This window comes from Bacillus rossius, chromosome 6 (assembly GCF_032445375.1).
Source record: "Bacillus rossius redtenbacheri isolate Brsri chromosome 6, Brsri_v3, whole genome shotgun sequence".
NCBI classification, from domain to species: domain Eukaryota; kingdom Metazoa; phylum Arthropoda; class Insecta; order Phasmatodea; family Bacillidae; genus Bacillus; species Bacillus rossius.
The window spans coordinates 8989930-9016093 of NC_086334.1; the positions used below are offsets into that span (position 1 = coordinate 8989930).

The following is a 26164-nucleotide window of genomic DNA, read 5'->3' on the forward strand; positions in this document are numbered from 1 at the left end:
AGGAGTGGGGACAGCACGATGCCAGGAGTGGGGACAGCACGATGCCAGGAGTGGGGATAGCACGCAGCTAGGAGTGGGGATATCACGGAGCCAGGAGTGGGGATATCACGATGCCAGGAGTGGGGACAGCACGATGCCAGGAGTGGGGATATCACGGTGCCAGGAGTGGGGGCAGTACAGTGCCAGGATTTGGAACAGGTGTATGAGAATCAGGGAACCAGTTGCCAGAATAGGTCATCAGGAACAGAGGTATCATGACACCAGGAGTGGGAGTATCAGGGCACCAGTAGCAGGTATTTTAGGTCATCAGGAGCAGAGGTATCAGGATGCCAAGAGCCAGTGCTAGAAAGGTTTCAGGAGAAGTTCAACATACTAGCAGTGCCCGCTGAAATAAACTAGTAAAAATACAGATCTTGACATTACAAGAGGGTTGGAAAATTTATTTATTAGTCCCACTTTCCCTTTCACCTCTTCCCGAGAGTTTGACAGTTACGAATTCGAAAATCTAGGAGCATGTAAATTTTTGCTTTTCAAGCCTAAAAATATATACCTAACCACTCATAACCCTGGAAAAAAATCTTAATGTACAATTATTTAATTTATAAATCACAACGAAAAACATTGAAAAACCAATTTGCTGTTAGGTAAATTTATTTATATTTTGTATATATATATTTTTTATCTTGTTAACCATGATCTATAATAAATGAGATTAGATTGTTTATCAAGTCAATATTCCGCTCGCGTCGTGGCAATAAGACACTATCCCGTCCCTGGAATTTACAAACGACAATAACATTTTGCTATTCCCTACCCCCCCCCCCCTCTTTCTCCTGCCCCTCTTCGACTGCCCTCATTCTGGAAGACTCGGAGAAGTGCGAACACCGAAACTTGGCGCATGAATAAAACATGTCGGGGATCCTGCCTTCATCCTCAGGACCAGAAAGAAAAGAGCATATCGCTGCTGCACTCGGTTATTGCCTCGAAAAGCGCAGACTTGGAAGATATTTAGGCTGCTCTTATTTCTGTATAAAGATGCCTAGTGGTTGTTCCTGACGACTTCTTACAACTGCTCAGGAAACAGATCGACGGCACGTTTCCTGTAAGACATATGTGCAAGAAACACGAAACGAATTATTTATACACTTTCTGATGGTCATGCACAAGAGACAATGAGTTATATCCCAGTAATTCTATAGTAATTGAAAAAAAAACTGATTAATTTTGGCTCAGCCTACAGGTACAGGTAGATTTCGAAGTCTCAATCCCTTTTAAAACGCACTGTAAATTGTGGTACACTTTAGAAACTACTGGAGCATTGTGAAAATTTCACGTGCTAAACCTCCTATATGTTCTTGAATATTCCAAAAGGGTCGATCAAACACTTTCGCATATTTCATGCAGCAAAAATGATTCGAATGTCTTATATCCAATGCATACAGAATTTTCGTAGAGTTTTTAGAAAATTCTTGGGGGGAAAAACATGGCCATGAGCGTGACAAAGGCTTGAGAGGTTCTAGGCTTTGCTGCTATTGAAATCTATAATGAAAATGTTATACCCATTTAATTCCATAAGTAACCATCAAATAAATTTATTCGCCACTTGCGATGACGTTTTCATTGTGGAAAAAAATGAAGACAAAATTAATTGATAATATATATAATATTTACAAAAAAAATTGATAGGATTGATAGTGTGTCTACTAAGGTGTTGGGAACATTTTATCCTTTAATTTATATTTTTCTCTCCTTGCAGTGAGGTTAGTTTCAGTAAAATAATAGGTTTGACTTAGAAGATTTAATAAATTTTAATGGAACTGACAGTGTAACTTCTAAGGTAATTAAAATGCTATCGTCAATCAATCCTTTTTTCCACCTCTCTCAATAATAGTTTGTTGTATCAACAATTGTTTTAGACTAGAGTTTTATATATCATTTAGAAGATAAATGCTAAATAAAAATTGACTAAATAGTGCATTTGGTAAGAAAGTTATAAATAATTGTATTTAAACTTCTATTTACCACCTGTTGCATCAAAAAGATGTTAAGACAATAGTTAAACATTTGTTTCTATCAATAACCATATTTCCAAAAAATAAGTTTTTAAATTCCATAATTTCAGAATAGTATTCGTCTAATATACACACGCAACTTTCGGTTTTATTGAGTAGTTTAACTTAAGAATAAATGTTCAAACAAATACATGCATGAACAATGCAATTGTATAATCTTGCACATATTTTGGGATGTTTATTTTTGAAGCCACAACCAAACTAAATGTTAAATATATTTGTAATTATTTGGTTACGAATTAGCCCTATTTAATTCTCCAGAGCACCATTATATATTATTTTTGTGTACTTAAGTTGTCATTAATATTAATATAATATTGATGTAATAAGTTGGTTACCTGTATGAATAAAAAGATTTTTTCTTGATTCTTTAGAACACCCTTGAGATGAGAATGTAATGTGCGTGACGGTATTTAGATGCTGCATTCTACACGGAGTGCGATCAGTACACAGCCAGCTCTGACGTGGCGACGGGGAGGAGGGGGAGAGTAGGGAATGGAGTTGCGGATTCAGGCCCGCCATGCCAGGACAATGAGAAGGAATGGTAATGGTGGAGAGAGTAGCGGCGTGTGTGTGTGTGTGTGTGTTTGTGAATGCGTGTTTGCCCCTTGGAATTAACCTCCACTGCCAGCTCACCCCCCCCCCCCCCCTTTTCTTCAGCCGGGCGAAATCCCGCGTCATACCCGGCGCCTCCACCAAATCTCGCAGCTACCCTCATTTCACGCTCCGGCGAGCGAACAATGCGTGGCCATTACCGCCGACACGATTATCACTGTTGCCTGGTAGCGCCCGGGCCTTTCCGATACGCAACTTCTCCCTGTGTGCGCCTGGCAGACAATCCTTCCCCGGCTGATCTGAGCTCCAGCGCGCTGGCGGAGCGGATACCTGCGGTCTGGCGCGCAGGCGCTGAGACCGGAGAACAGTGCACGCTCAAAATTACGCTCGGAAGGAAAACACGTATCACTGCACTTTCGCGCAAATTACTTTTGGACTCAAACCTCGAGTCGACATCGCATGGTAGGCCCAGGTGTCGAACTTTCGAAAAGAGCATAATTTTTACTAGCCTATACATTATCACAGTGTCATTTTGGTATTTTGAAAATGTAAGACTTTTTTAAATTTTGTAAATGTACAAATGTACTTAAAAGTCTCATTTACATATAATTAAAATGATGCTTTTTTTTTAATTTTTAAAAAATTATGTATGTCGAGGATACATTCCCATTCCCATTTACGAACAACATATTTTGACAATTTGGGATGGGAGAGAGCGAGCGAAAGTAACTATTGTTACATATAAACACATATGTTGATAATTACGTGATTGTACCCCAGCTATGGACACAGGGAGATTATCATTGCTTGACTGAGGTGAACTAGGTGATGTGAAACTGCGATGGCCCACCATAGCCTTCCGCAGTTTAATTAAAGACATCACTTTACACCCAGTCTTGATTCCGAGAAGGAAATCTTTCCTCCAGTGAAAAATCATTGACTATGCGGGAATCTCACCCGGGAACTTCAGGTTACCAGCCAGAAGCTAGCCACTAAGCCTACAGTTCGAATTTAAACACACAAATTAGGTAATATTATTTAAAATTCTAATAGGCACTTTCCATTCTTAAGTCACTATAAACCAACTAGTTATTGTATTAAAACCTCTTATTAAAGGTTTTATGGTTACATAAACCAAAATCATGGGCAACAATTTTCACGTTTAGGGTATCCAACCCACTGTACTGAGAGGGATGGCTCTCTTTGTTGCCTCTGACACAAAGGTGAAATTGCTAGCGGTTTGCATTCCCTTGTCCTTCGCCTTCCATGATTGTATTATGGTCCAGAGTACTGATGATGTCTATTGTATTCGTGCCCTTAGGTAAGTCCGGCTGTTCAGTTTACCGACGGCGTGCATTGGTTTGGTCTCCGCTCCCGGGCAGTGTACAGATGACGTGCAGTGTCCTTGCCCCCGCATACCGACAGTGAGCATTTCTTTGCCTCCGCTCCCGGGCAGTGTACTGATGACGTGCCCTGTCCTTGCTCCCGCATAGTGTCGGCGTGCATTGTATTTGCCTCCGCTTCCAAGCAGTGTACTGATGGCGTGCCCTGTTCTTGCTCTCGCATAGTGTCGGCGTGCATTGTCTTTGCCTCCGCCTCCAAGCAGTGTACTGATGACGTGCCCTGTCCTTGCTCCCGCATAGTGTCGGCGTGCATTTTCTTGCCCTCCACTTCCGGGCAGCGTACTGGTGACGTGCACAGTCTTTGCCTCCGCTTCCGGGCAGGGTACTGATGACGTGCACTGTCCTTGCCCCGGCATACCGAGGGCGTGCATTGAATTTTCCTCCACTCCCAAGCAGTGTAATGATGACTAGGGACCGGAAAAATTCGCTGGGTCAATGACCTCTAGGATGAACTCCACAGTTCTACGTACACTCGGTCAAATGTCACCCACTCATTGGCTGCTGTATTGTGAGACGTCCCAACGTAGCAGCCTGTGATTCGACAAAGCTTTGGTCGGGTGTTTCTCATTGGCCCAGAGTCATCCAGCCGAGTTGTGAGCCAATAGCAGAGGCAGCACTGAGATATAATTATTTGTTATTTTAGCCCATCGCGAAATGAACCCGCGAATATTTTTTTCCCGGTCTCTAATGATGACGTGCAGTGTCCTTGCCCCCGCATATCGACAGCGTGCTTTGTCCTTGCCTCCGCTCCCGGCCAGTGTACTGATGACGCGCCCTGTCCTTGCTCTCGCATAGTGTCGGCGTGCATTGTCTTTGCCTCCGCCTCCAAGCAGTGTACTGATGACGTGCCCTGTCCTTGCCTCCGCTCCCGGCCAGTGTACTGATGACGCGCCCTGTCCTTGCTCTCGCATAGTGTCGGCGTGCATTGTCTTTGCCTCCGCCTCCAAGCAGTGTACTGATGACGTGCCCTGTCCTTGCCTCCGCTCCCGGCCAGTGTACTGATGACGCGCCCTGTCCTTGCTCTCGCATAGTGTCGGCGTGCATTGTCTTTGCCTCCGCCTCCAAGCAGTGTACTGATGACGTGCCCTGTCCTTGCCTCCGCTCCCGGCCAGTGTACTGATGACGCGCCCTGTCCTTGCTCTCGCATAGTGTCGGCGTGCATTGTCTTTGCCTCCGCTTCCAAGCAGTGTACTGATGACGCGCCCTGTCCTCGCCGGTGTACTGACGGCGCGCGGCGCCCTGCTCGTTGCAGTCCCGCCCATGCTGTGGATCCCGCACCAGCTGGTGGGCGCGCCTCTGGGCTACAGCGTCACGCTCGAGTGCTTCACGGAGGCGCACCCCACGTCGCTCAACTACTGGACGCGCGAGGACGGCCACATGATCCACGACAGCCGCAAGTACCGCTCGGAGAACGCGGTCGGCTCGCCCTCCTACAAGACGCACATGAAGCTGGGCATCGCGAACATCCGCGAGGCGGACTACGGCACGTACAAGTGCGTGGCCAAGAACCCGCGCGGCGAGACGGACGGCACCATACGGCTCTACAGTGAGTACTTAGTCTGTAAAATTATATGTTAGTAAAGACTAGCATTTTTTTTATTAAAAAAAAACTTATAGGAATTTCTTGCCTAATTTTCTGGAAAACCTTTCTCTCCCGCTCCCCTCTCTCCTGGGTTATTTGGAGATAAGGCTTGAAGTGAGCAGAGCATTTGTTTTACATTGTGGGAAGCTCTTACTATAATGAAGTTAAAAACTTTAAAAAATCACTCTCTTGCATTATGCTGTCCTTGACATATGTCAAAACGAAACAAGGAGACAGTACATAAAAATCAGTAATTTACCAATCTAATAGTTTTTTTTGTGTGTCTCGAAGCAGCACCGACCGCGTGCTATCAACATCTGGTGTCCAGTTTTAAGTGACTCGCCAATAGAGATCCTGCAAAATTCGCCGGTTTTCGATGGCCTTCAGGATAGACTGCACATACACCCCTGTACACTCTGGAAAATAACGCAAGTTCATTGGCTGCCGACTTGCAAGTCGTCTCAGCTGGTTTTGTCTGTGATTCGATCCTTCTTCGGTTTAGGGTTCATAACTGGTTGAGATTCGTCCAGATGAACAGTAAGCCAATAGCAGAATTATCTAAGAGGTATATGTGTTTGAAATCTAGCCTATCACTGAATGAATCCGCGAATTTTGCAGGTCTCTACTCACCAACATACTCTAAGAAAAACTGGCGTTTCAGTGAAAACAAACCTGTTCTGTAATATGTGTACAAGGTGGCGGAAACAAATTCAGAACTGTCTAAATAATTATATGTTTAAACACAACATTCTAAAACATTGCTTAAGTGACAATTCTTTGTTCTACAGGGACAGTTGTGTTTATGACAACTTCAACTTATTTATGCGCTATTTTAATAGTCTTAATATGTTGTGGTTATAGAATTTTTCGTATTTACAACCTTTTTTTTTTTAGTCCTGCATCGACATGTTTTCTCGCCTGGCATATCTTTGTATATTCTTTAGATCAGATCTGTCAGAATACACTAACTCACATTTATTTCACATTAAGTTAATCAATGTAAGTAATACGGCTCACCTTTATTATTTTACTACAACAAATTATGTTCGGTCATATTTATCATGTTTTTTAAAGGGCTGTGCTCCAAAGAATGGAGATTCGCGTTTAATATCACGTTTAAGTTCCCCCCCCCCCCTATTAAAACCAACCGCTCACTAACGATAGATTTTAATTATTGATTTTGGTAATTATTGTATTTGCCACTGGACTACTTTGATATGTAGCAGACTTGTTTTGTATTGCTTAGTATTTTTAACACTTAAAATTTTTTTATGTCAGATTTAAAAAAAAATGATTTCCCGAGAAACGATAATTCCCTTGGAGCACTTGTGAATATCCTAAAAATAACAGATGTTCTTTGGGGAAATGACTCATGATACCTATTATGTTTACATTCAACAAATCATTAACTAAGAAACATTCGGTTGTATATTTTAACATATTTTGTCACTAGGAAAGATTTTGGTATAGTCTGCTTAACGTACATTTAACTTTTAAAAGTTAGAAATTAAGTTCAAATTGAATATTGTCTCAAAATCAACTTTACTTTTGTGTTCGTACAAAGCTTGCTAAAAACATCACTAACAAAATGCCAAAATTTGTATCTATGTATAACTCACCAAGATAACCTTTTACCAACCTTGCCAGCAATGTTCCAAAATATTAAATTCGTAGCTGCTGAAGCTGCTTCTAGCGCGGAAGAAAAATATTTTATTGGGTGTATTACCGAAAAAGATTTAGTAAAACGAAAGAGTCGGGCAGAATTCTGGGGATTTGGAAGCGTATTTTTTATTTTTGACGTGACAGCGTCTAATAAATCGATGAACGCCGGCTTAACGCACGAAAAAGTGTCCCGTTACGCACATTGTTCCGTTAGGCTGTGTCCCGTTACGCACATTGCTCCGTTACGCTGTGTCCCGTTACGCTCATTGTACGCTTGCGCCGCATCTATCTCTCTTCCACTCGACTGTTTATAAAGTGAAGTGGAAATTAAATGTGGTTTTCATTGCTTATTACAACAATTTCGGCAATAAAGGTTAATTATTCTTGCATTTTAAAGATCTGATTACTAGTATAATTTCAAGTATTTATTCTTTTATTATTAAAATTAAAATGATTCAATTTTATTCATAAAAGTATGAAATCATTTCGTCAATGTTTTGTTATGACGTTGTCACGTTAAACTATCGTCCGTAAACCGACTTTACAGACAACCAATTTTTAAAAAAAAAAAAAACGCAAGTACCAAGTTATTAACATGATCCTAACCCAGATACCTTCGCAACCAAGTTAGTTGGGCTCCGCACGAATTGCATCGTGGAAGCTGGACGTGGCAGATGCCGCGGAGCTATGCCGGTATTCCATAGGCGGCCCTCCAGGGGTTGGTTTGCTAACAGCCGCTTGTTGAAACGCGTCGCGGCGTCAGGCATGGAGTGCATCTCGCTATGGCAGTTGACGACGTGTCGCGTCGTTCTGGGCGCTGTCAGCGGGTGTCTATTCCCGTCTCGTCATCGCATCAATGTTCCAGGACGCAGCGCGCGCGTCTATTCGCAGACACCCGCCCACGGTACTCTGGGGTGAGGTGACGACCGATCCAACCCCGACACGGAGAACACAGTCCACTTAAGGCGGTGCCTCCCATTTCAGGTCATCTTAATATATATAAATCCAGTGTCCTGATGTTTGTTTCCAGTGAACTCTTCACCAAGTCAACAGATTTCGATGAAAATTGGCTTATATGTGTAATTTTTTTCCAACTTGAGAGATAGGGTAGTTTTTGTTTCGATTAATGGTCTTAATAATTTATAATTAATAATAAATAATAAATAACCGATCGCCATGGGTAAACAAACAATCATAGATCATAAACATACAAACAGTAATTGTGTGACATTTCTCTATGTCCAACACACTGTCATATAGCGCTATCCAGTTTGCTTTAACTCGCAGACAGTAAAGCTCCATGTGTTTAGCCCGGGAAATGCCGGGTACTGCAGCTAGTTATTTTATATTTATATTAATCACTGATCAACTTATAAGACTTTTTCAATTGTTTAACGTTCACGAAATGAAAAATACACACAGCGCATACTTTTTGCATAATTAGCTGCCAAAGGTATTTTTTTAACGTTTTTGGGTTGTACAAATAAGGAGAATTTAGTTGACTGCACAACTGAATCTTTTTTAGGTCTAACTGCAATGCCACTGGCTACTTCATGATATGGTTTGAATTTCTATAACGAAAACTCATTTCATGTTTCTTGGCTGTCAAAATCTTAACAAATTTGAGAATTTTGAAATGCCAGCTGAAATCAATTAATATTATCTGAAATAAATTCAAACCATTTCTTGAAGTAGCCAGTGGCATTGCAGTTAAACCTAAAAAGTTTCAGTTCTGCAATAAATTAAATTCTCCTTATTTGTACAACCCAAAAACGTTAAAAATTTAACTTTGGGAGCTAACTATGCAAAACGTATGCTCTGTATATATTTTTCATTTCGTGAAAATTAAACAATTGAAAAAGTCTACAAGTTTATCTGTAATTAATATAAATATTAAATCTTGACCTGAAATGGGAGGCACCCCCTTAACACGGCAAGAACATTCTTTGGAAACTAGCCCCCAAACTATTGTCTTGTGTGTACATCTACGGATCGCCTGAGCAACACGTAGCTGAACAAGCAAGACCTCGCAATATCAAACTTCACAATACACATTGTGTTGCATAATTAATTCAGCATGCCTCACACAAATGAGTTGGGGAATTTGTAATAGTTTACTTGCAGCACTGCCAGGGCATATTTGGCAACTACGAGGTTTCCAAGGGATTCTAATTTTCTAACGTACACAGAAAACATTTTTTTTTTACTTTTACAAAAAAAAATTCTTTTAAAACCAATTGCCAAGAAATAATTTTTAGTAATGGAAGAAATATATTGTAAATTTTTACAACACAGGTTTTTTTTTTGCATAAAATAATTATGTTTTGAAAATAAAACTGAATATTTCTTGTCATGCTCACAAAAATCTTTTTTAAAACCACGAAAACTATAATCGAATACTTTGAATTTGACTATTTGTTGCATCATGCTTATTAATGCGTACAAATAATGCTGGAAAGCTATTCAGAAAACAGTTTACAAATACCTTTATCTACTGTAGGTACTGGGACAACACAAAGCATAAATTCCCGGGGAAGAATCCGAACCCAATGGTGGTGCGAAGAATTTTTTTTTGTAGCGACACAGTTGATTTCATGTAAATGTTCGAACATATAAATATCTGTAAGTTTACACGAAAAAATAAGTTCAATTTACAAAACAACAATGCCTAGTGCAGCAACGTGACTTGCTCATTGCCGGCTCGCTCACAGAAACCAGCGTGGCTCTGCAGTGAGCCGGTGTGTTTTCCCGGGGTGCTCCCGATCCGATCATTCCTCGACACCATAGCGCGCGTCCCACTTGGTCTGTCGCCCAAAATAGAATTGCAGCTCCTTTCATTTTGTTGACTTTTTATGTGGAGAAGTTGTAACGTTGCCTTGTCTCCCAACTTAGTTACGTTAATGTTTCACAACGTACATGTAAATTTCTTAGCTAGTTCAACACAAAAAAAATAATTAAGTTTTAATAACTAATAAGATGCTAATTTTTTTTAACATAGACTATAAGATTTGAATAAAAATAAAAACAATAAATAAATTTACATATAAATTTAGCTATAAAATTTACCTTATGCTATAATTTTTACTTCGGAAAAACTTTATGTAACATTTAATAAAACTATCCAATGACATAAACCATCCCAAAAATAAATACATTTTCCTAATAATAATGTAGGCCCTACTCATATTTGACCACACACATGAATGATACCTCACGTAAACCTGAGAATTTTTGTTTTGTACGTGAATAATGTTTATTAAAATATTAAAAAAGACCAATTCGTTGTGAACTCGTGCTGTTTACGAGGAGGAGACCAGGGAAGAAATCTTATGAATAGAGACTGGAAAAATTCGCGGGTTCGATGACCTCTAGGATAGACTGCACGATCCTCTGCATACTTGAGCAAGGCATCGCCTGTTAAGTGGTTTCTGACGTGTGGGACGTATCAAATTGGTTACTTGTGATTAGATCGTTCTTCGATTGAGGGTCTTCAATTGGCCAAGGTAAGCCTCCAGATTAACAGAGAACCAATAGCAAAAAGCAACACTGAGGTATAATTATTTAAATGTAAGCACACCACGAAACAAAACCACGAATTTTTCCGATCTCTACCTACTAGAGACCGGAAAAATTCGCGGATTCATTTCGTGATACGATGAAATTCAAACATGTGTACAATTCTGCTGGTTCTGCTATTGGCTCGCTGTTTAACTGGAGCTCTCTGGGCCAATGAGAGACTATCGACCAATGAAGCGTCGAATCACAAGCTACCCAGTGGAGATGCCTCACAATTTAGTACCCAATGAACACTAGTGTTTACTTGAGAAATGCAGAGAATAATGGAGGCTATCCTAGAGGTCATTGAATCCGCGAATTTTTCCGGTCCCTACTTATGAATTATAAATGCAGGTAAAGATTTTTTTTTCCGGAGCTGTGACCTGCGGTTTGCGTTGTTCCTTTGTCCGCCGCTCCGCCGGAACAGCAGACCCTCTTCGACTGCTCGCATCCTCGGCAGTTTGCAAGTGGGCTGTGCCCCCTCCCTCCCCCACCAAGCTTGAGGAGGAGTGGGGACCCCTTCCTCACTCCCCTCCCCCCCCCCCCCCCCCGGGCGACGAGCGTCTGGGGAGGAAATCAAGGGCTTCCTCCGCGCATCAGACGGCCTTCCATAACAAGTCCTCCCCATATTTTCCATCGCCGCCTCGTCCATTTCCTGCCCAATCGTCGCTGGCTTCTTCGCTCGTGCTCGCCTCGGCCAATCGGCTCTTCTGAGGAACACCTCGGCTCGACCGACTTCACGCTGCTTCCTTGGAGGGTCGTGTCGCAAGGACGCAAGGCCGACACACTCTCAATAATGCTTTACTACCGCCTGCTAGAAGTTACATACACACATTCTCACTTTGTGTCTACTGTTCAATTATTTTTTTCGGCAGGACACTTCTTTTAGCAAAATTAAACCTCGAAGGAAATAACTAGAGACCTCAAAAATTCGCGAATTCATTTCGTGTTATGCTAAAATTCCAATAATTATACCCCAGTGCTGCTGCTGCCATTCGTTCACTGTTAATCTGGAGGACTGGGGGCCAATTAGAGACCCTCACTCATAGAAGTGTCGAATCACAGGCCACCCAGTCGAGACGACTCACAAGTCAGCAGCCAATGTACAGGTGGCATTTGTCCGAGTGTGTAGAAGATATTGGATTCTATCCTGAAGGTCATTGAACCCGCGAATATTTACGGTCTCTAGAAATAACTACTGTATTTCTAGAAAATATTTTCGTACATAAAATTATGTTGTTTTTTTACTTTGATTTATTTATCTAAAAATCATACTTTCCGAGTCTTTTTTTTTTAATTTATCTATCTTGATAAAATGTTCTTTACGGTAACCGTTGGATGGATATAAAACAACCACGTTGACTTCGAAACTTGTTTTTGTCGTAACGCAAAACACCCCACAGAATCCGCACTGAACGTTGCGTCTAACATAGCCTAAACCCTAATTCCAGTATCTATACATTTATAAGTTGGCCAAACTGTCACCATCAGGTAAAAGGTTGTAAACGTTACACGATTGTCAACAAATGCTGTTTTCAAAAACTAATGTACCTTAATATTTAAAAATAGATTTTTTTATTTGGCACTACACAAAGACTAGGTGTACATAAAAATCTAAGTGAAAAATAGTGATATCCAATTATTTAATGTCAAAGTTAAAAAGTAATTCTAAACTTACTATCAAGAGATATCACGCATCGTTGTACATTCTGTGCACATAAATTTGAAAAATAAACAAACTGTAGTAAACAACAATTTATATAAAATGTATGTATTCTATTCAAAATTATATTGTATGAGAATTAATATATATATAACACATAATGGAAATTGCATACGATATTGGCCATGGACCATAGTAAGAACAATTCCTTCATCTGTCTGGAATGATCACGGTAAATCATGAAAACCGAAATAATCTGGACCTACCGGGATTCGAACCCATGTACCTTTTATTGCGAGTACAAATGCTCACCGCTAAGCCACCACAGTAGACACAAAGTTAAAGTAACACGAGTGAATTAGTTGTCTCCTTTATAAGGTGCTACCTCAAAATCGTTACTATAGTTTATCTCACACGCCATGTTGATATTTTTTTTTAGTAATTTCGTCAAATGTTATTTTTAATACCGCGGGTGTAAAAAGTCGCGCAAGTGATGATCATTACGAAAACTTGCTCACATGTTCACGTCCATGATATTACACTAAGTGAATATATGTTGGAATTAGTCATAACGATACAACATATGTAAGGGAGGTATTGAGATGAAATTTCTTGGAATGACCCTTAAATGAGTGTAATGAGACAGCGAAAAAAAATTCAAAATGGTGTGTGACACCGACCCTTCAGAAATCTCGTATTTCGGTCGGGCGTGTTTTCGGAGCACGTGAAAAAGTAGGTAAGAAGATACGTGGAACGAGCACACACTCGTCCGATTCAACTCCCTCTTCTTCTTCTTGTTGTTGTTTCTCTCCCGCCGCGGGGTGTGTAACAAGCCAGACGTCACCGCCTCGAACGCCAGGCGAACCCCCGGCTCGTCAACACGTCGAGGTGGTGACTTCCCCTGCTCCCGGGCCGCCGTGCAATATCCACACACTCGCGACGACACAGTCTTCCGACCACACCCCTCCGCAGACGTGGCGAGAGTCGGCAATCTATTTCCCCGGTGTCGCCATGGCGACCAGCCACCCTCCTCGCCGCGTGAGCAGGGCGTCCCGGCGCGGAATGCCGAGGCGCCGCGATTCCTGGACGCTAAGTGCCCCCTTAAATAATAACTCTCTCCTCCTCCCCACAGGGCGACAAGGAGGGAGGGAGGGGGACAATTAAGAGTTGGTCCGGCTCTCGGACGTGAGTGCCTGAGGGCTGCATCCCCCCTCCCCCCCTCCTGCGGCTCAGCTCAGTCGGGGGGGGGGGGGGACTTTCACTAGGCCCGCCGCCGCGCGACATAAGACCGGCGGGGTCGGCAAGGATGCAGCAGGCGACACTTACGGGCTCGTCAGGAGAAAAAAAAAATGTTACGCGAAAATATTTCCCCGAATTCTTTTGGATTGGTTATGTCTGCACGTGGTTATTATTTTCCTAAATTGATAACCGTGATCGCAAATACTTGTTCAGGCTGGGACGCACCACAACGCCGAAATACCACAACGCCGAACGTACAATAACGCCGAAAACCATAACGCCGAATGCCAAATTGACTACAACGCCGACAGCTAGAAAACTGCTGTGTACCACAACGCCGAATTACCACAACGTTGAAATACATTAACGCCGAAAAATGTCATTGCAGGACTGCCACAAAGGTTAGGTTAGGTGAGGTTAGGTAAGATTAGGCTAGGTTAGGCTAGCCTAGGTTAGGTTAGGTTGTGGTATTTCGGCGTTAAGATACATTTAAGAAACACACACAAATTCATTCAGTTGTTTTTCATTTTGCTCCTGTGGCCCCCCCTCCCGCAGCAACATTTTTCGGCGTTACAGTATTTCGGCGTTGTGGTACACAGCAGTTTTCTAGCTGTTGGCGTTGCGGTCAATTTCGCATTCGGAGTTATGGTATTCGGCTTTACGGTACGTTCGGCTTTGTGGTATTTCGTCGTTGTGGTAACGACCCTGTTTAGGCGTGTTGTGGAAAAAAAAACAAGAGTGAATTTTTACAGGATGGGAAAAAAGGCTACATACAAAAAAATTATATATGTGCTTTTAAATTTTATATTTTAGTGATTGCTATTTAATACTGATCCATATATTTAAAAAAAAATTATTTTGTGAATATTAGTGTTATAAATTGAGTTTATAAACTTTTTTGTGTATTTTCAAATTTATTTATGTAAGTAGGATTATGCTCCATGTAAGTATAATATATTTGGATTACAAAATATAAACAATTACAATATTGCTTGGTGAATAATTATAATTAATAAATTATAATAATCTTACGGCACATTTTTGATTTCATTACTGATTAAAATTTATCTCGTTTCTTTTACTAAATTTAATTTTTAATTTACTTGAATTTATACTTTACCACCCTTATTCATTATATTATTCCAGTCTTTTTATTATTTCTTTTCTATTTTATTATTTGCATGCAAAAAAATTATCAGTTTTTATTGCGCCAAGTAAGTATTACTTCTAACACGCGAACATAAGTGCACGCGCCAATTATGTGTGTTTGAATGCTTTTAGTTATGTCTATCTTAAAATTTTCTTTGTTTTGAGGATGGCAGATATGAACCAAAAACATCATATTTGTTTCAAGAATGATTTTGGGCATGACAATTTTCTCTCGAATAATTTTAAAAATTCGGTCTTGCTAAAGTATAGTTTATAACATAATGGAACGCCTTAAGGAAAAAGTGATTGGCTGATGCAAATAGTTTCTCTCATGTGATCACTGGTTTCTGGTATTTGTTTTGATTTTAGGAATGACTACATATGTCATAATACTAACTTAGAAACCATGTTACGGACTTTGAAAATCTCTTTTAATGTGTGATATCTGCCTAAACAAAAGTGCATATAAAATGTTGAATGACAAAAGAATTTATCGCATAATAACATCCCATCCTCCCCCTTAACTGAAAAAAATTGATCTAGTTTGTTCTCAACAGCAGGAACAATTTATGTACGTGTAAACCTATGGTGAATGAGTTTATATTTGTCTTTTATTTATATATTAGTGTTTGTGTGAGAAGGGCTTAATTTAGGCATACTTATACGACATACGTTCCGTATTGTGGTATTTATGACCTCTGGTTAGCGGTGGTGCAGCCAGGTCTGCCACTGGGCAAAAGTTGCATTTGCCACCCCTCACATAACTAAGATCACCACCTTTGCGAATTTTAATTACCGGACACTGTAGATAAGAACAAAAAGCCACGCTCTCTCATACAAATTAATACTCCCACGTTCGATAAAAAAAAACGCTATCTAAAGTATCAATTTAGTATATTGTCTAACTAAAGACTATGAAAATATGAAATCAGACGTCATCAATTAATAATAAAATTAAATTTTACTTATAAGTAAATGTGAATATATAGTGTTACCATATATCTACCCATTACGTATATACTTACGGCACTAATAATGTAATTTTTCAATGGCAGCTGAATAAGATTTAAGTTTAATACCACGCCACATTGAAGGCAATCACAATAGTTATGAGTAGAGACCTGCAAAATTCGCGGATTCAATGACCTCCAGTATAGACTCTACTACACTCTACACACTCGGGCAAATTGCCAACTGTACATTGGCTGCTGACTTGTGAGTCGTCTCGACCGAGTGTCTGTGATTCGACACTTCTATGAGTGAGGGTCTCTAATTGGCCTTCAGTCCTCCAGATTAACAGTGAACCAATTGCAGAAGCAGCGCTAAGGTATAATTATTTGAATTGTAGTATATCACGAAATGAATCCGCGAATTTTGCAGGTCTCTAGTTATGAGTAGAGACCGCAAAAATTCGCGGATTCATTTCACGACAGCCTGAAATTCAAATAGTTATACCTTAGTGCTGCCTCTGCTATTGGTTCATAACTCACCTGGATGACTCCGCGTCAGTGAGAAACACTCAACCGTAGCTGTATCGAATCACAGGCCGCTACGTTGGGACACCTTCAGAAGACAGCAGCCAATGAGAGGGTGGCATTTTACCTAGTGTACGTAGAACTATAAAATTCATCCTAGAGGTCATGTAACCCGCGAATTTTTCCGGTCCCTAGTTATGAGAAAGGAGACTCCATAAGGTAAAATATTCATGATATCATCTTATTTGACTTATGTTAGGTTCAGTGTTGTAATTAAGTGGGGGGAAAAAAAACCATCGTTGAGTACAAACATTTGGAATTTTTTTTTTTTCCTTTCTCTTTCCGCGGTCGCGTGACTCGCCTAATGGGCTCGCCGGCCTTGCTTCTGGTCGTGTTCCGACGGCCGCGCTTCTGCAATCAGTTTCTCGAGGCCGGGGACAACTCTGACAGCGCGTCGACTGTTCACTCGCTCTGTCGGAGCCACCGCGCGGACACACTCGTCTCTCTCTCTCTCTCTCACTCTCTCTCTCTCTCTCTGGCCATCCATCACGCGGGCCCATCTGCCGCGGCGCTCTGGCGCGACAGCAGCGCGGCTGGAGGCCGGTCAGCTGACGAGGAGGTCACCCGGGGGAGGGGGGGAGTCGATCTGGCGCAACTCTGCGACGGAGGGTCCGCTAGCGTCTTGCGTCCCGCGGGAAGCCTTCATTTCACAGACGAGAGAGAGCCACACCCGAAGTTCCCCGAAGTTCATGCTCGCTTCTTTTTTCCCCGTACCACAACAGGTGTATTTATTTGGGATGTAGCTTACTCATACGTCATAAGTCGTTCTATCTCATTGTTAGGGACTGGAAAAATTCGCGGATTCAATTACCTCTAGGATAGCCTCCATTGTCCTCTGCACTTCTCAAGTAAACACGCGTGTTCATTGGGTACTATATTGTGAGTCGTCTCCAACTGGGTAGCTTGTGAATCGACGCTTCTTTGGTAGATAGTCTCTCATTGGCCCAGAGAGCTCCAGTTAAACCGCGAGCCAATAGCAGAACCAGCAGAATTGTACACATGTTTGAATTTCAGCCCATCACGAAATGAATCCGCGAATTTTTCCGGTCTCTACTCATTGTATAAACCGGTGTGGCATTACATTTTGCGGTCGATTAGGATAGGTTAGCTACATTATAAATACTTTAAAACATTGTGGATGGTTGCTTATATTAGGTAAGTATAGCTGCATTAAAAATACTGTAAAATCATTTCATGGTTGCTTAGCAGATAACTTTTTTAATATGTAGCTATCCAGCGCTAGGAAACCGTTGACATGATTTCACAGTATCTTTAATTTAGCTATCCTAACCAAATCAACCGTCCACAATGTTCTAAAGTATTTATAATGTAGCTAACCTAACCTTTTACTATGAACAAAAAAAAACCGAAGATGCACGATTGGGCGTTTGGCTCTCGTCTGTGAAAATAAGGCTTTCCGCGTCCCGTGCACAGAACAAAGGAGGTAGACATAGAAGTGCGACTCTTACAGTGGAAACTAAAACCCTCTTTTTGTGCTTCATGTTACGCTATCTGTTGGGTGGGCTCATAACTACTTGCAAATAAAAACAACTCAGGATAGAGATTATAATACAAAGTTGTAGGTTAATTTATCTACTTGATGACTAATTGTGTAGTAAAAGTGATTTCAACTGTGCGATAAAACACTGTTTTGTAATAAAAAAAAGTCATATTATATATGAATGAGTTGGAGATGCAAACATTTATGGTATGCCTCGGAACAGTTAAAACGCAGTTCGTACGCACGGTGTAGGCATTGTGGGTTAAAAGAACATAAAGTAAAGATAGTTCACTCGATGTGCTTTGGCTGTTTTTGGAACAGCTACGACGCAATTCGTCCACATGTTGTTAACAAGTGTTTAGTCAATATTAGCTTCATTATGGTATTCAATTCCGCGTGACAATGTACTCAAACATACCACCACGGTCAGAAAAATAAAAAGATCGTTAAAAATAGCCAAATAATAGAAAAAAACGTTTTCATGCAAACAATTGACAAGTAAGTAAGAAATAAATGATAAATACGTGCAAATTAATGTCAGATTCGAAAAGAAAAAAGAAAATTGACTCGCTACAAAAAAATAGAATAAAGGAAGGATATGTTTGAATGCAGGTTACTTTGCAAATCTTGGTAATGTGCACAAAAAAAAAGTATCGTTTGTAACAACACACGAGCTAAAACACTTCAACACGCTATAATTATAGATAATAAATTAATCGCGAAACACGAAAACAATAAACACGCACTTCCCCGATATCTTTTCGAGATATGTGAGACTTTCACGCAAACGATGCACCGTGGTCACTCAACCACGTTCATCATCTTCCGTTCCATTCACGAATTTACTCCCACCAAATGCCATATACCGAGAGCTTATATGTTTACGGCACCAAATATAATAGAACCATGTGATTGGGGTAGGGACCGGAAAAATTCGCGGACTCAATGACCTCTAGGATAGCCTCCATTATCCTCTGCATTTCTCAAGTAAACACGCGTGTTCATTCGGTACTGAATTGTGAGGCGTCTCCACTGGGTAGCTCGTGATTCGATAGCCAATGGCAGAACCAGCAGAATTGTACACATGTTTGAACTTCAGCCTATCACGAACTGAATCCGCGAATTTTTCCGGTCTCTAGACTGGGGTAGAATAGGCCTACTTCTCACACTTATCTTGAAAGCATGATTAGTAAGCTGCAGGGGAAGTGAAAAAAGTTTGGGGGGGGGGGGGGGCGGAATTGATAAATATCGTCAGGATAATATTTCGAAAATTAAGAAAACGTGTGATATTTTTGTTTTTTCGAAAACCGTCGTTAGAGTAGGGGTGCCGTGTTTGGGCCAACGCTGCGGTGCTGCTCCGGGTGGTGGCGTCGGGAACTACGAGCCAACCTGGCCGGTAATCCGTCCCCCCTCCACAACTCTCCACCCCCACCACACGGGAGCTCAAAACCCCCGGCGAAAACACCGCGTCAGTTCGGACCTAACGAACCGCGATATGGGGCCGTTGAATGGGATTCCCCCATTACACGGCTGCGCGAGCGCGCCAGCGAGAGAGAGTGAGAGGGGGTAAAGGAAGGGAAGGAAGAAGGGAGGAGGAGTAGGAGAAGGAGGGATAAACAAAGTACGGGAAATAAAACAACCCCGCCGCCCGCAGCGCGATTGAAAACAAACGTCCCCTTCCTGGACGGGCCGGCAGCGACTCTGGCGCGTCGGCGGATGAAAGCAAACATTGCAGGGCGTCGCTCGGACCGTGAACAGACTCCGTGCGAGGAAACAAATGAACAACACAACACGTGATAGAGTTTAAGAGATAAACTCGTCCCTTGATCACTCGCAGCGGGGAAAAAACAGTTTCCGCGCAAACGCCGTGGAAACTAATAGCCGGGAACAGAGACTCGCAGCTGCTAGTTGAATGTGCTGCAGTAAAAATGGGGAGACTCTCTATTAGTAGAGACCAGAAAAATTCGCGAATTCATTTCGCGATAGGCTAGAATACAAATAGTTATACGTCAGTGCTGCCTCTGTCATTGGCTCACAACTCACCTAGATGACTCTGGGCCAATGAGAAACACCCAACCGAAGCTTTATCGAATCACAGGCTGCTACGTTGGGACGTTTCACAAGACAGCATCCAATGAGTGGGTGGCATTTGACCGAGTGTACGTAGAACTATGGAGTTCATCCTGGAGGTCATTGAACCCGCGAATTTTTCCGGTCCCTATCTATTAGGAGTCCCTTGGCCAGACAGGTTGCGTCGTTCAGTTAGAGGTAGCGTTGTTTGTAGAGGCGCGGTTTTTAACGGATAAACCATGTATTTTTTGCGACAAAATTTTTTTTTAAAGCTCATTAGACTGCAGCAAGGTATGGCCACGACAGTGGTTTCTTCCTTGTTATTGGTGACCGTTTTCAAGAGAAGCCATTGCCTTATTTGGCCAGGTCTTACCGGGCGCTTTGGCTTCCGCACTGAATGGCTGCAATTCGTTTACTAGCAGTGACCACATACCCGAGAGAAACTCAATCGTCACAAAACACAGATGATGCTACACTGTTTTAACTTTCAGCCAGTCTCGAAAACGTTTTTTCGAAAAGTATGAGTCTCCTACCTATCGCGATGAAATGAATTCGCGTTTTTTTATTATTAGCTATATTTTTTGATGCCGCGCTAAATCGTGGTAAAGTATTATAAAATCATCAACTGTCTCTTTTTTCCGGAAAATTCATTTAAATACCTTTTAGTAAAAGTTTTAATTTAAAAATTCACTTCCATCATGGAGTCCTAGGTTCGAACTCGGTGAGAGAAAAACACTCGACGTGTATCTGCAAGAAACACAACCAATCAAGAATCACAGACGATGCTTCAGTGTTTTAACTATCAGCTAGTCTCGGAGTCTTTTTGCAAAATATACATGCCACTATTTTTAGGGAATAAACTCTTGACCAATGAGCATCCCTTAACTAAATAATTGCCGTACCACAGGCTACCAAGTCGAAACGTCTAACAGGTGACGTTTGCTCGAGTATTCATTGGACTGTGGAGTCCCTCCTAAAGTTCACTAAAAATGCGAATTCTTCCTGTCCCCTATTTATGGTCTCCGAGTTTTTTTTCTTTATGTAACCTCAATTTTGAGAGCAGAGCATGACGTTGTGTTCGAGGTACAAATGTCGGATGACTTATTTTGAACTGAGACGTAAGCCAGGAACTTTGTTGTCACGTTGAAGTTTCAGAAGTGCTGATGTAAAGTAAACATCAGTGTAGACTCGGATTATGTGCCCTCGTCATACATTTGTGGGTAACTTGCGGTAGCGTACGTATCTTTCATTGAAACATGATGTAAAACGACGCCTAGAATGTCCTTCACATATAAATAAAACCCCGAGAAAATTACTTGTGTCGCAATAATTGAAATATTTACGTTATCCTTAACTCATAACAAATATAAATGCGTTATTGCATTGTAGTTGCAGTCTTGTAACGTAAGTGTTATGCTTGTTTTGAACTTAATATTCCGGCACATAACTACTCGTATTGATAATCAACTGTGAAAAATTCTTGCATCCGAATTTCGAAAATTTGAAATAATATGTTTGAAGACAATAATTTTAAGTGGCCAGAATTTTTCATATTTTTAAGAACCATACTGGCATGGTTTATACAAACATTCGCCAATATTGCATCCATGAACCTACTTACCTAAAATTATATGCACACAAGCTTGATGATTATACGTTAGAAATATACTTTTAGCCATTCAAGAGATGTTATAAGATCGCATTGTTTATAACTAATCACAAGCAATATGAACAACACATCAAACTTTACGATTCATTGTGTTTTTACACATAATTAAAAGTTGTTCTCATTTCTTGTAAAAATATATTAATTTTTTGTGTACTTTTTCCTGGCATTTGCACGCTGCTGCCTGTTTCTTTAAGCTTTCTTTGTTTCGGGAAAACGTAACACCAAACGTTTTTCCTGAAACCTTAAAAAATTATTGAATGTTGTATGTTTATTTCCTGGAGTAACTATGACACTAAATGATACTATCTGTTCGGCAGCTACGCCTTCCCTGATGATTTTGCACGAATTCATACTTTTTCTTAATGGTGTTCTAGTGCTCCTAAATCTTCTGAATCTTCTTGTTCTGAAATACTTATTTTAGCTTCTTATGAATTTTAAATTATAGAGCCATAAAAAATTGGAACAATTAAAAATATATAATATTCCTTATGTAGTATTGTAAAAAATAATTAAAAAACTATTTTAGTATTTGTAAAACACAAGAAATTCTTAGAATAGTTTCTATAAAATGTTAATTGAAACTATGTTACAAAATTTCAATAATTCAAACACATCTTTATTTATTATTTTGAAACATATAATTATAAATTCAAACCAAACAAACAGTAAATGTAGTATTCAATGGCTCCGAAATTACTTTATAACTCAGTTGAAGTTGCCACTGTGTATTTTGCGCTAGGAAAACATTTGACTAGAGCAGACGTAGAGGAAGAGTTTGGAGCCAGCTTGGAACACCAGCATGTCTGTCAGCCCCTCCTAATCCATTCTTCTCTTTTTTCTTGTTTTGTTTTTTTCTCTCTCTCTTTTCTCTTTGCTTAGCTTCTGCACCGCCGTCCACGACCCCAGGACCCACCACGCCGGAGCCGCCGAGACGCAGCCCAGGTACAGCTTCTCCTTCGCACCTTTGCAACGTCACTCACTCGCATTGCTCATGGGTAGGGACCCGGAAAAATTCGCAGATTCATATCGTGATAGACTGAAATTCAAACATGTGTACGATTCTGCTGGTTCTGCTATTGGCTCGCAGTTCAACTGGAGCTCTCTGGGCCAATGAGAGACCATCGACCAAGGAAGCGTCGAATCACAAGCTACCCAGTGGAGACGCCTCACAATTTAGTACCCAATGAACACGCATGTTTACTTGAGAAATGCAGAGGATAATGGAGGCTATCCTAGAGGTCATTGAATCCGCGAATTTTTCCGGTCCCTACTCATGGGTAGGGACCGGAAATTTCGCGGATTCATTTAGTCGCAAGCTAGAATGCAAACCTTCACACTCTCGCACTGTGTTCATATGATTGGCACGCAGTTGCTTGGACACGCCCGTCTACGACCGTGAGCCAATGATGCCCAGCTAGGAGAGAAGTAAGCGAATCAGGTAGTGTCAAATAACAAGGATAAAAATGTTCTCGCTAAGAAATCAACCAATGGGAATGTAAACATGGGTCGAGCACACCTATAACTTTGAATTCTATCCTGAGGCCAGAAGTATCCGCGAAATTTCCGGGTCTCTACTCATGGGTAGGGACAAGAAAAATTCGTGGGTTCAATGACCTCTAGGATGAACTCCATAGTTCTACGTACACTCGGTCAAATGCCACCCACTCATTGGCTGCTGTCTTGTGAGACGTCCCAACATAGCGGCCTGTGATTCGATAAAGCTTTGGTCGGGCGTTTCTCATTGGCCCAGAGCCATCCAGGTGAGTTGTGAGACAATAGCAGAGCAGCACGGAGGTATAACTATTTGTATTTTAGCCTATCGCGAAGTGAATTCGAAAACTTTCTCCGGTATCTTCTCATGGGGTCCGCCTCGGGGTTTGTTTGAACACGTTTTCTCTGTAATTGAACCTCTAATGTGGCGGAGACACTCAGACTCCGTCAATATTTGCAAAATGTCACCCAATATAAAAATAATATATTATTAGAGACTGGAAAAATTCGCGGATTCATTTCTTGATAGGCAGAAATTCAAACATGTGTACAATTCTGCTGGTTCTGCTATTGGCTCGCAGTTTAACTGGAGCTCCCTGGGCCAATGAGAGACTATCGACCAAAGAAGCGTCGAATCACAAGCTACCCAGTGGAGACGCCTCACAATCTAGTACCCAATGAACACGCGTGTTTACTTGAGAAATGCAGAGGATAATGGAGACTATCCTAGAGGTCATTGAATCCGCGAATTTTTCCGGTCCCTATATATAAACATCTTAATATTTAAAAAAGATTGTAAAAGGGGGGAGGGGGTAGCTATTGAGCTGGTACAAGGGACGTCTAACCTCCTTAGGACAGGGGGTATAGGGTTTGTTGACTGAAAAAAAAAGTATTATTATTTATCCCACATCGTTTCAGGTTCATTTCATGCAAACTATGGCTGACACATAAATAAAAGAATAAAAAGATGTAAAACTACCCTTTCCACAATAAATAAACCAATTTAAGTATTTGTCTTTGACGGAAATTGTTCTTCTTTCATGGAAATTTAAAAAAAAAAAAAAAGCTTCAACCTTATTCTTGGGAAACATGCTTATTGATATAAACCGATTTTTTTTTTAACTTTTGCTGAGTAGTATCGTGGTTTGTGCAGTATAACTGAACGTGTGAAGTTAATTCTTGAAGTTTTGTGCAACATATTGTGCTGCATCAAACAGGTGTGAAATATTTTTTTTAGCAATCGGGAAAATACTGTGCCGTGTGTCGGTAAAAAAAGTCACTCCCGTCAGTTGCTATCGACAAGTGGTGGAGAACGTGTCGTGATGGCAGACAGGACGTCGAAGAAAAATGTTTATTTCGGAATTGATCGGAGTGTTTCCATGGAACTTCCGTCCCCATGGGATGTAAAGAGCCAAGTGTGTACTTTTCTCGGTCTGGAAACCACTGTTTGACCCATTTCCTTCTTTTACGTTTCTGCTCATTCTTCTTTTTGGCACTTCCCACCACGGCGATCAAAATGCAGCAAAGTTCAGTGTCAATGAACATGTTCACCACACGAAATACCGGCAGGGACTGACAATATATTGCCACGCACAACCCGATTGTATTGTACCGTCCAGGGACGTCTCTCAATATCATTGTACAATATTTTGCACAGTAATATTGCACGTCTATGGGCCGCTCTACACTGCAGCGTCCCTCTTCCCAATGCCAGTAGCTCCGCTTGGGGGGGGGGGATAATTCCCCCCCCCCCATAGCACTCAAAAAAATGAAAAAATATAGTGTAGTCAGGTGGTTATTCTTTCAAAGAAAGTTATTTTAAAGTCGGTAACAGGTAGAAGTGGTTCAACATGAAAATATTTTATATAGCATTTTTTTTTACATTAATACGTACTTACATACTAGTCGCCATACGTCTTTCAAAATATTAAAAATGCTCCATACCCCCAGGTCTAGCACCCCCTTCCCCCTTCCAAACTATCAAATGGGCGCCCTTGATTAGCTATGTTATTGTTTCTGAGTGCTCTGCTGCCAAATACTCGTTTTCATGATGTAATGAAATTTTTTTAATGTACCTGAAACATTTTTTAAAGTAAAAATTAGAACACGAATTTTGGAGAAAAAAAACTTTTTCCTGTCATTATATTTATTTCATGTTATTATATTGTATTTCATTAAATGCACCATCTGAACTTCCTTAATTTTTGCTTCTAAGGAGACGTAACTGAAAGATGCCATCTGGGTTTCAACCGTTTTTACAACATATTGCTTATATAATCTAATATTAAACCTTTTGGCTCTGTTTGAGCGAAGCACGTAATTTAGTGGACTGCCCCGTTATTTACAGTGACCGACTGCTATACAAATAGTTTCTCCAGTGATATTATAATATTGATTGTTTATCAACTACAACTGTAATTTTTTTCTGTCAATGCATGGTCTAGGGAAACTCAACAAATATAAAAAAATTTAAAAATAATAATAACACTTATTGTATTTAAAGATGGTACAGGAAGTAATTTTTTTTAAATGTTAAATAGCTGGATGGTATTACTCTGGAAACAGGGTTTCGCAAGGTACTCTGTACCTACTGCAAACTAATCGTGGGACGCCCTATAGACAACCTTAGATGTATGCTCGTGCACGGGGGGAAGCCTTCATTTCACAGACGAGAGAGACACACGCCAAGTTCCCCGAAGTTCATGCTCGCTTTTTTTTCCGTACCACAACAGGTGTATTTATTTGGGGGAAAACATTCGCGGGCATTTATTCTCCAAATGCGCGGGTTTAACTTAAAAGATGTCATTCTTAAAATTAGGAAGAAGTAATTTAAATAATTATTCAGTAAATTAAGATAAAACGGTATCTGGTTATTTTGAGTAAAAAGAAGCATATGATAGGTTAGCTACATTATAAAAACTTTAAAACATTGTGGATGGTTGGTTATATTAGGTAAGTATAGCTACATTAAAAATACTGTAAAATAATTTTATGGTTGCTTAGCAAATAACTTTTTAA

General features: G+C 40.7%; 1 protein-coding gene across 1 annotated transcript in view; it reads left to right on the plus strand.

The window, feature by feature from the left end:
* LOC134533495 (protein CEPU-1-like) overlaps positions 1 to 26164 on the plus strand; it is a 299931-nt gene that overhangs the window by 262252 nt on the left and 11515 nt on the right. The window contains exons 6-7 of the mRNA XM_063371018.1: positions 5283 to 5576; positions 22535 to 22597. Of these exons, the coding sequence (XP_063227088.1) occupies positions 5283 to 5576; positions 22535 to 22597 (357 nt within the window). The remainder of the gene's footprint in view (positions 1 to 5282; positions 5577 to 22534; positions 22598 to 26164) is intronic.